At 36.6% G+C, this 11,175-nt stretch overlaps 2 protein-coding genes across 2 annotated transcripts; one reads left to right on the forward strand and one right to left on the reverse strand.

Moving 5' to 3' along the window:
* Positions 1-2,117: 2,117 nt before the first annotated feature.
* Positions 2,118-3,200, reverse strand: LOC18101865 (F-box protein At5g49610). Its single transcript, XM_006380146.3, has one exon. The coding sequence runs from the start codon at positions 3,198-3,200 to the stop codon at positions 2,118-2,120; it is 1,083 nt and encodes a 360-aa protein (XP_006380208.3).
* Positions 3,201-9,609: 6,409 nt separating this feature from the next.
* LOC18101866 (GATA transcription factor 15) lies at positions 9,610-10,832 on the forward strand. Its single transcript, XM_006380147.3, has 3 exons — positions 9,610-9,994; positions 10,089-10,211; positions 10,317-10,832. The coding sequence occupies exons 1-3, from the start codon at positions 9,974-9,976 to the stop codon at positions 10,587-10,589; spliced, it is 417 nt and encodes a 138-aa protein (XP_006380209.1). The 5' UTR covers positions 9,610-9,973; the 3' UTR covers positions 10,590-10,832.
* The last annotated feature ends 343 nt before the right edge of the window (positions 10,833-11,175 follow it).

The raw sequence follows: 11,175 nt of genomic DNA on the forward strand, positions 1-11,175 counted from the left end.
GTATTTTTCAAAGGATGATGACATGAAAATGGTCTTCAAATACATCTTTGTATGTTGATTGCTGACGGGGGCTCACCAGGTCACGGGATGTTTTTGAACAATGTTGCTCCCGGTCGATATGAACATGCTTGCAGGAGGTTCTTGTCATTACCAGATGCTAATCATAACTTTAGTGGACTTTGCTGACTCGTCTTTTAATTCTTTCTTTGCCCCCAGGTAATCTGAATACTGCTTCTCTTTCTTTTCAGGTTTCAAATGCATTGCCTTCTAGCTGCCCCACTTCTCAAGGAGTGTCGAGAAGTGTCAACGTCATTTCTGTCAAGGATTTTGCAGACTCAATTGATGTTCTTTGTTGTTCGACAATCTTCCTTGTTCTGGAATCACTTCTCATATTTCAAAGATTATGTCTATTCAAAGTCTAGTTTGTTGAAATGAAATCAGAGATGTTCTTTTGAAAATCAAGCTTTTTTTTTTTTCAAAGATCCAACACACATTATTCAAAATACACAGTTTCTTGATTATCATGTATTTTGAAAACAGAAATTGACCCAATGTAGGATTAAAATGGTTTATCCCATGTTTGTTGTTTTATCCATTTTAACTCTGATTTTGGGTATATCTTTGATGGTCTGTGATGAGGTGACCTTTGTGTGAATTTCAAAATCAAGATGCTCGAGTCAAATCTTAGGCTTTATCAAGAGAGGTTGTTTCTTTTTTAGCTCTTATTTTATCAGCATGCATAATAACCAATAGTTTAATTCCTGAAGCTATGACTCTTATGAAAAGGCTTTTCAAGCTTTGAGAGCGTCATTTATCAGTTCAGATTGCTTACTTGATCAAAAAGGGCTTTTCAAAGCACGTAATGCAGGCTATGGTTCAAGGCTATGGAAGAAAGGGATTTCATTGGCTCAAAATGTGTTTGAGGGTTTCAAAGATCTAGGATCAACATCAATTATCCATCAACTCTCTTTCTCTTGTTGTCGTTGCAGAGGAATGACATAAAGTCATGTTAAGGACAAATCAAAATTCTCTTAACATGGGTCATAATCTTTTTTTTTTTTTTATGAATGACCAATCTTGATCAATTTGAAGACACTAGAGGCTTTATCACGGACCTTAAAAGTCATGTTTGTAGCTCAACACTTTTTGGTTTTTGACTTTCGGCCTTTGCTGTGTCTAAAAACTGTGACATGAGTAATTCCAGCACCCATCTTCACTGCTTTGTCTAGATGATAAAAAAAACCAACATCGGTATTTTCTGCCCCAATCTATGTCTCCTTTTCTTTTTCTTTTAGCCTTCTCAACGTAGCCTTATCTCAAACGTTAGGCTTTTGTTCCTATCCTTCTATTTTCTATTGATTCTATCAGTGTCTTCAACATATCTCTTGTTTGCCCCCAGTATGGGGTGTGATCCTAGTCAGGGTTTCTTTGAAAGAAAAATTCTATCGGGCTCAAATGGGGACCACAAGTGGTATAATCTTTAGAAAGTGAAGGGATAACAAAGATGGCCTTTTTTCATTTCAAGCAAGGTCGGTTAAAACCGATAAATTTTAACCTCATCCAGTGTAATGATTTGGATTTGCAAAGAGTCATGATTCGCGAATCCATAATTGGTGAATCCACTACGTGTCATTAGGCATACTGTTAAAACTTAGATATACAACGTGTGGTTCAATTTTGTGGTGCATGAGCTCAAGATTAGTTCGGTCATCTCTTGCCATTTTAACGAACATCAAGTCTTTTCTGGAATCAAAACGCTTTTAATTTTGCGCGTTGGAGTTCAATCAAAATATTTTGCAAAAATAAAATTTGAACGAAACATCTCTTTATTTCAAGACAATAATAAGACTAAGAATAAAACATAATCCATTAAAAAGCGAGATGTGATCCCAAAACAAAATGATGGGAAACAAAATTGACAACATGACATTTCTAAACAGCTTCTTCATCGGTTATCCATGTCTTGTTATCATTCATTGGTGATGGCCTATTGACGATATGATCGTTGATATCATTCTTCACAAAATCTGCCCATGTCTTGCTCACCAGCCTTCTGACTTCATCTTCAAATTTCTTGCAATTCTTCACATCTCATCTGGATTATTCCATCTAGAGAATCATGCCTTGAGGCAATGAACTAACTGTGCTTTTTCCTTGGTGGCAAAGGTGAGCTGAAATGGGAAGCATCCATGGAGCAGACCCTTCCTTAATCGCAACATATCAATGTGCCCAGTCTTAAAGTTGAAGAATATCACATCAGGAAAATATTCTCCCATCAGCACAACATCAGCATTGCAGAAGGCCAAAGGACTTACGTGGGGGTTTTTCCTTGTTAAAACCCCTATGTTTATCGAATGCCTTTTGCTCCATTGTTTTCTGTCATGATCCTTCATGATCCATACTTTCATGAAATTTCTCGCCCTATCGATGCAGGTCATAGCGAGCTTTCCTTTGTATTCAGTAAGTCTGACATCATTGCCCTCAGAGGCTGGCAGGGGAAGTGGGAACAAACAATGACTCTCCTTTTTTACATCAAATGCAAAGACGTTTCTCTTCCAAGTGAGCCAATGAAGTGAGCCATTTACAGATACTTTTGTCATGCGATGAAGGGACTCTTCATGAGGCAACTTCACTTCATCCAACAGCTTCCATTTCCAAGTTGCTGATTCAAACAACTCAACTCTAATGCAGTGGTACATATAGAATTCTCTATGTGAGCGAAACTTGGGCTCCGAAAATCTCACAATCTTGTATCGTAAAGGCTTTAACCTTTCAACCATTAGGCCAGATTCTATAGTATCATATCGTGCCTTTGGATTTGGGACTTTTTGCCACTGTTGGATGGACGAGATACACACATAATAACATGATTTATTATGTGCGTGACAAAGTAGGACTCCTTGATTCGTTGATGACACAATCTTCACGTGTTCTGGAAGAAAATCAAAGGATATTTGTGGATGGTTCTTCAAACCGTTAGTTGAAACAAAGAAAACCTGATATTCGTTCTTGATCATGCTTTGGATAAGGAAACCGGAGACAATGGCGGTTCTTTGACTGTGCAGCTTTGTGAAAAGGGATTCGTAGGTCAATTTGTTGTACTCTTTAGACAAAAGCCTACATTTCCCCACAGTCTCCATTGATGAGCGTGTTAGCACTTCATAGATGGCATCTCGGCACAGTTCACCAGCTGAGTCCATTTGAGCAGAGAACCCTATTACCACAAGCTATGTTTCTTGATTGGAGGCTTGAGTGAATCCTTCTTGGCACTATCGGATGTTGGCAACTCTTGATTCTGGTGGTGAAAACAAAATTGGGGGACCTTTATTCCAAACTGACGAGCACGCATGAGTATGTTCTATATGATAAACTCGCCCTTCAAGGGGTGACATATGGTCGTAACTTTTGTATGATGAAATAAGAATCTTGATTCTTGTCCAAACTCTACAATGAAAATTTCCTAAGTGACGGCCATTATGTCACCCATAAGTCTTGAGTTCAAGATGCTTCGAGAAGGGTTTGCTCTGATGCAAAACAAAAGTAGGGAGCATACACCCTAAAGGCAGGTTCTAAATTCTTTTATGCATGACAAGGGTAGGTTGACTATTCAATCTCTAAAAGGGTCTCTTGCTCTCCCAGTGATTGCCCTCGTGAAGGCAATATGGGGGCTCAGTAGGTAATGGGATGGCATATGGACCAATCATTACCAGTCTAAGTACTCAGTGAAGAGTTGGGGTTTACACAAACTTAAACCTTGACTAAAAGTCGTAAGGTAAGCTGCTAGTCCCCCACTTAATCTAAAGTTTTTCAGTATAAACTCTCATATAAAAAGAGAATGATGTATGAAACAATTCTATACAATGCATGAACAATTATGTACAGAAATTAAAGCATGAAAATAAAATAAGCATCTTAACGACAAACATGCACAAAACCAAACACAAAAATCAGACAAAAACAATGCTTAGTCCACAAGGTCCCCAGTGGAGTCGTCATTCTGTCGCACGTGTGCGGCGTCGCAGCGATCGCCCACCACCTATCATCATCAGGTGTGGTAATGTCTATCTATTCCGGCAAATATGAGGAGACAAGGAATTCTTGTCTCTTATTAGTAAAAAAAAATGGAATGGAGTCGCCACCTAGTATTATGGTCACTAGGAACCCTAACTGGTCTCAGAGATCAGGTACGGAGACTGATTGCGTAAAGGGAAGGTATTAGCACCCCAAATACGCCCTACTTAGGGTAAGCTGCATTGTTTTATTGTCTGATAAAGATCTAAGGTCTCAACATGTTGGTCCTTCTATGGTTCAAGAAAAGCCATCCTCAATAAGGAGGTTCTTATCTTATGGGGTAAAACCTAACCGTTCTAATGTCTATAAAAGAACTATTGTTTTAATATCGGGAATACGTTTTACGTGTAAATTCGTACCCCGGATACTAAAAGACAAACAAAATAAAATTTTTGTTGTTTTTTTGAAATTTTGGCCAATGTTCTCTTGACTTTAATAAACTGGTTATTAAAGCCAAAATGCATGCTAAAACATTGTTTTTATATATATATATATAAAAAAACACCATGATTTTTTTAGCTGTGTAACTAGCTAATTAATCTTCATTTGCTGCAGAACATAAACGTTCTGCATGCAAATGAAGCTGAAGCGAAAAAAACGACAGGGGAGGGGAGAAAGTTACCTGGAGCGGTGGCGACGCTAGCAGCAGCGGACGCGGCAGGGGTGGTGGTGTAGGCGGCGGCTGTTCTCTTTCCTTCTCTCCTGTCTCCTCTGTTTCTCTTCTCAGCCGCCCTCTCCTCTGCCTTTTTTTTGTTATCTGCTCTTCTTCTCCTCTGTCCCTTCGTGGCTGTCAGTGGCGGTTGGAGATGGCAGTGTCAGCGGCGGTCAGGTGGTGTGATGTGGCGGTGGAGAGGAAGCACAGTGGCAGCTGCGGTTGCTCTTCTTCTCTGGTATATATTTTTTCTCTGTCACTCCCCTTTCTCTCCTTTGCCTCCTTTGATGGCTTCCCTTTCTCTTTCAAAAAACTGTCTCCTCTCTCGGTCTCCCTCCCTTTTCTTTTCTCCCCTCTAATTTCTAGTGTTTCGGTCTGCTTCTCTTCACTCCTTTCTCTCAAAAAACCCTGCTCTTTCTCTCTTTCGGTCTCACCTCTTTTTCTCTCCAAGAAAACTGTCGGTCTCTCCCTCTCGGTCTCCCTCACTTTCTCTTTAAAAAAATCCTTCCAGCTCTCCTTTTTCTCCTTCCGTCCCCCCGTTTTGGCTCCCCTTCTTTCTCTTTTTTTTTCTCCCGCTAATCCCCTTCTGTTTCGGTTCCCCCCCTCTTTCGGCACCCCCTCCTCGGGTATTTATAGGCAGAGGAGGAGAGGGTCATCTTACCCCTGTCATGGCGCAGGGTAAGGTGAGCTGGGGAGTTGCTCGCAGGGCATGGCTCCCCTGACTTTTTTCATCATTGTGGCGTGGTGGCAGGGCCTGTGTTGGCATGGGTCGTTGCCGGGTTTCTTGGGCAAGTGGGGTGGAGAGAGGGAGAAGCAAAACGCAGGGGAAAGCAACTCCTTCTTCCCCTGTTCTCTGCGTGTCCAGGGGAAGAAGAAAGCTTATGGTGCCGTTCAAAACGGCACCGTTTGCTTATTCCTCTTTTTTTTTTTGAAATAGTGCACGAAACGGCGTCCTTTTACCCAAAACACGCCGTTTCATTTAAAAGGAAATGGCGCCAAAATGTGTCAAATTCAAAACTAGGCCTTCAATTTGCGCGCATTTTTCATTTTGGTCATTGGTCTCGGATTTCTTCAATTAAGTCCCTAATTGGCTACCAGACTTCAATATGTATGCAATTAAGCCCCTGATTTGACCAAATCAACTCTCAAAAATTATAATTTGACCCCAGAACTTTAATTTCTTCCAATTAAAACCCAAATTGACTTAAAAATCAATTTTTCTTGCGATCAAACCCTCCATAAATTGAATTAAACCTTCAATAAAATTTAATTGAGTCCATAAACATCTGATTTGTACATTGCTTCCTCAAATAAAATTTTCTTTATCAATAGGGCTCTCACCGGTCAACGATATACTGTCAAATTTCAATCTTTGTATTTTTGAACCTCCTCAACCAATTTTTAACCATTTTCGGGGCGCTCTGGCATCCTCTTTTCACTGCTATTATTTTTTATTATTATTATTATTATTTTGTATTTTGTGCGGGGACCCAAAAATGGGTTACAACAGAGAGGTTTACAATGAATCAAAACATCAATGCTTACACATAATAAAATACAACGAGGATCATATGCTCGCACTCTACTGCGACTTAGGTCATGAGATTGTAATAATCTTATAAGAAGCAAATCGAGACAAATTAATCATACAAAAACAAACAAGAAACATATCATGAAGACCAATTCAAAATAAACCAAATGCTTTTAAAAAAAATTAAACACAACACCTTTTTTAAAAAAAATATGAAAACAACAATATTTTGATTAATATGGGCTTTATGACTTAACCTGCCAAACCTACAACTTGAGATGGTCTCTATTCAAAAGTATAAAGATCAAATATGATAAAAAAACTAAAGAATGATGAAATCATAAAAAAAAATTCAATTCTAAAAATCATCTCACATAAAACACATAGCTAAATTGAAGGGCTACTTTGAGAATTTGAAAGGCCAAATGTGTAAATCGAGGACAAGAAAGAAGAAAAGAAAAAAAGTTGTTAGCACCAAACGGGAGATCCGTTGACTATACACGCCACCTAGGAATGAAATGGTCATCAAGATAATTCAAACACCACCCTTAAAGCCGATGTTTAGCCGTCGAGGGACACCACTTACATCTTCTGAAGAGTGTGGGCATTATCCACATGTCAATACCTTTTTTTAATAACATTTGATAAAAATCAAATAACATCACCAAAGGATCTATTAGAGGTATCAATTGGTTCTATTACAAGGTCTAAAACTAAAAAGACCTGAGAGGAATTGATTGGACTGATTCAGAATGCTTGAGTTAAAAAGTTTCAAATTTGTCAAGACTTGATCTTCATGTACTGTTTAGGCCATATATGGAGCTACGAGTGGAAATTTGCTACAATTCAAGTTGAGATGAAAACTAGACATCTCAAGCTTTCCATCCATGTATGGTAGGCTTAGTAACACATCGAAACAAGAGAGAACAATGTGTTTGAAATCAAGCTTGAAACCTATCAAAAAACAAGAAAAGTCAGAAAACAATTCTTTTTCATATGATAAAGGAAAAGATTTAACTACATGTGAAATCCTTATTTTGCAAAGTTCCTTAGGAAACAATCATTATTTTTCAAGGACTCTTTATGCAATAACAATTCTTATTATTCAAGGATATTAGAGGCGGTTTTAAACTTATTCTTTTCAATGCATAGTTTTATGCTAAAAAGATTTATTTTTTTTATCTGCCGGTTGAATCGAGCCAAAATTTTTTCAGAAAATTCTAAAGACCTTTTCTTCTATAGGGTTATAATTTTGTAATGATCTGACATCGAAAAGGCTTTACAATAAAGAGTAGAAGCTATTGTGCGAGAATTGTATTACTTTTCTAGTTGATTTATGATTTTTTTTCTATTTTTTTCTAGAACTTTTGTTATTTTTTCAATATTTTTAGGATGTTTTACCTAGTATAAATAAAGTTATTTAACATGTATTGAAGTTTTTTTTTCTTATAGACTTTGGTTTTGGAAATTATTATTGTATGTATAGGCTTTACTTATACTTTGGGTTACTCATTGAACTTTTCTTGAACTTATCAAAGATCAATTGTCTTTGTGACATTCTTTCTTTATACTTCCAGTTCATGATTTATTATAATAATAAGGTTGGGTTATTTTTCATTCAATAACTTCGACACCTTGGCTCATGTAATCATTGTGTAGGGTTCTTTATCATAACTTGATTTTAGCTTTTTTGGGTTATTTTTTCTTGCTTGTGGGTTCAAGGGTTCTTACCCTTCAAGCTCGCATCAATAATTATATTTATACAATCACTAAATTGCTCATTTATCAACCTGATTATAACAAAAAAATCATAATAAAAATATAAAAATACCTCTGGATGTGAGTTAAAGAAAATTAAACTTTTAATGGTATTTAAGTGATTTTACTATGCTGAAGAAATTGAAAATACAAAAGCGTCCTTGCATGCTAATTTTTTTTAAAATTGATTTTAAGGATAGAATAGTCAATTCATCATACTTTAAAAATATAAAAAGACTTATTTATCTCTTTTGAATTTAATAATGACTAATGAATACCGGTAAAATTATTTTCATATGATTTATTTTTATAACAGCAAAATAAATTGTTACAGGACTTTTAATTCGGTACTCACCATGAAAAAGCTTAAGAATCATCAAGAAATTTTATCCCTCAGCCCGAAAACAATTATACATGTGTCGTGAGATTAATAGTTTAATTATGTATTATGCATAGCAGAAAACATTAACGTCTTGTTTGTTTGTCAGGAAAGCTCACATTGAAGTTTAAGCTACTGAATTTGCAAGATTGTCATAATCCTTTGTACTTGTGCTTTCATGAACTTAGCAGCAGGATTTAGATATTGATTCCTGTTTTAAATATAAAGGGTAAGAGTTATTATTTTCGGTTCGGTTAGGTTTTTGTTAAAAAACAATAATCAAATTGAATTTTTTTAAAAAAAAACAACGAAACCGATTCAAACTAACCGGTTTCGGTTTGGTTCGGTTTTTTAGGATAAAAACCGGTTCAAACCAGTTTGGCTCAGTTTTTTTTCCGGTTTGGCTCGGTTTTTGCTTGGTTTTTCCGGTTTGGCTCGGTTTTTTCCGGTTTGGGTTCGGTTCGGTTTTTTCGGTTTTAAGCTTATAAAACCGAAACCGAACCGAATTGGTCGATTTTTTTCAAAATTTTAATCGGTTTAATCGGTTTTTTTTTCACGGTTTGATTTTTTCAGTTATTTTTTTTTTAGTTTTTTCAATTTTCTCAGTTTTTCAGTTTTTTTCTCACTCCCTGATCAAGGGTACTTCCTCATAACATCTATATGTGATAAATGGCACATTTATAATAAAATTTGCGTTTTATTTGGAGGAAAACTAATCTTATGCGTAATGCATAAATAATTTTGAATTATTAAGTGAAAAATAGATATACAAAATATGTCGTAAATTATTATGAAATGCTATGATGCAAGGTGAGGTGATGTCCACATCAAATCAAACTAGAGGATGTTGAAAATAATTTATTCCTAGAAAAATAAAAAAATAATAATAAAGCAGCCTCCATGCTGACCAAATCAAACAGTAAAGACGGAACACATGACCACACAATCATTTCTTCATAAAACTATCAAATAGAAATAAAATAGAGCAGCCATTTTGCGAGCCAAAACCCCTCCACACTGGCGCCAATATTTTCTCTCTTTTTCTTGGTTGAGACAAAAAAAATTCCCACCCAATGGCGCCCTTTTTGTTTTCAGCAACAATTTCTTTTTGGCGGGTGGCCTTTTAAGTCAAAAAGCTTCAAAAGCAGTGGCATTTATGTCATTCTGTGATTCGGATAGGCTAGGGTTTCGAGTCCCATTTATAAAGAAGCCCCTTTCGTTTAGATATGCCAGCGTGCGGTTTGTTGTGTGTTGCTGTCGGCTCTCTCTCTCTCTCACTCTCTCTCTCGGTGAATGTCGGTTCATTTAAAATCGACACTCTTATCATTCACCAAACCATTTCCTGATTCTTGATCCCTGCACATTAATAGAGTGCTTGTCTGAGTTACTGATTTGCTTCTACTTGATCTCTCTTCCTCCAAATCCACAAATCTTGTCAGATCTCCCTGTTCTGATCAGTAGAGCTTTTAGTGAATCCCCACTTCGAAGTACAACTCAATCATTAGTGTTATTCAAAACCTGTTTGAGGAAATCGTGTTTTAGGAACTGGGTTGTCTTTAGATCTCAACATTAGTTCCTTACAATGTTGGATCCAGCTAACAAAGTGAGTAGCTTCTAGCTGGTTCATTGATCTGATCTCTAATCTATCTTGATCCAAATCATTCCTGATTGTTTTTCATTCGTCTTATTGTTTTCAGGGATCAGAGTCTGAAGAAATGAGTAGCAATTCACAAGAAACAGAGAGCCCACTAAAAAAGACTTGTGCTGATTGTGGTACTTCAAAGACTCCACTTTGGAGAGGTGGTCCAGCTGGTCCAAAGGTGATTTAATTTAATCATAGATCAGATCAGGCCCTTTTTTTTAATGATTTCTGTATACTCTTTGATGTGATATTAAATTTTCTCTTCTTTTCTTTTCTTTTGCAGTCGCTGTGTAATGCTTGTGGGATTAGAAGCAGAAAGAAGAAGAGGGATATTTTAGGGTTGAATAAAGGGGCAGCAAATGACAAGAGAGCAAAAAAGGGAAGCAATAATAATGGCTCAAGCAATAACAACAACAACAAGCAGTTAGGTGATGGATCAAAGCAGAGATTATTGGCACTGGGCAGAGAAGTTTTGATGCAAAGAAGAAAGCTGGGTGAAGAAGAGCAAGCTGCAGTGTTGTTGATGGCGTTGTCTTATGGGTCTGTTTATGCTTAATAAGAGTCGATAATATGTGTTAATAAGGGGATTGAGAATGTATTAGCTGGCTAGATTTTAAGTGCGTGTTGTGATTTGTTGTTAATTTTTTTTAGTATTAGTTATCATTTTTTTTAGGTGATTTGGGCTAACAGAGTCTGGGATTGTTGGTGGAGTCGAGTTGTGTAGCCATTGCAAGAGCTCCTAAAATGTTGAGATCTGATTCTATTTTTCCTAACATAAGTAGATTTCTTAACTGAATCATGTGATTGTCTCTTTCATCATGTGGCATGTTCTTGCTTTCCCATGTTTTATTATATGCCTAAATAACAATATTGGGAGAAAATTCACCATTAGAGGACGTTTTCTACTCTGAAATACAATCCCACTTCTAGTGTCATTCTATGAAGAGGAAAAAAGAGGGAAAAAAAAATATAAATACTAATTATATAAATGACAATCAACCAAACCATGTCTCTGTGTAAGAAGCGGCAGTTTGATTTTGAATTACTACAAAAATTTGGTTACCGGTAATGAAATTGTATTTAAATTTTCAAAAGTAATGTCATCGCATTATTTGGTTATTAAAAGTACTGTAAGCCAACGA

This window comes from Populus trichocarpa, chromosome 8 (assembly GCF_000002775.5).
Source record: "Populus trichocarpa isolate Nisqually-1 chromosome 8, P.trichocarpa_v4.1, whole genome shotgun sequence".
In the NCBI taxonomy this organism is placed as follows: domain Eukaryota; kingdom Viridiplantae; phylum Streptophyta; class Magnoliopsida; order Malpighiales; family Salicaceae; genus Populus; species Populus trichocarpa.

Bases quoted from the DNA above. Each gene is read 5' to 3' on its own strand.
- LOC18101865 (XM_006380146.3), bottom strand. From the start codon at position 3,200: ATGGACTCAGCTGGTGAACTGTGCCGAGATGCCATCTATGAAGTGCTA.
- LOC18101866 (XM_006380147.3), top strand. From the start codon at position 9,974: ATGTTGGATCCAGCTAACAAA. The intron at 9,995-10,088 runs GTGAGTAGCTTC...TATTGTTTTCAG, and splicing joins TGTTGGATCCAGCTAACAAA to GGATCAGAGTCTGAAGAAAT. The intron at 10,212-10,316 runs GTGATTTAATTT...TTTCTTTTGCAG, and splicing joins GTGGTCCAGCTGGTCCAAAG to TCGCTGTGTAATGCTTGTGG.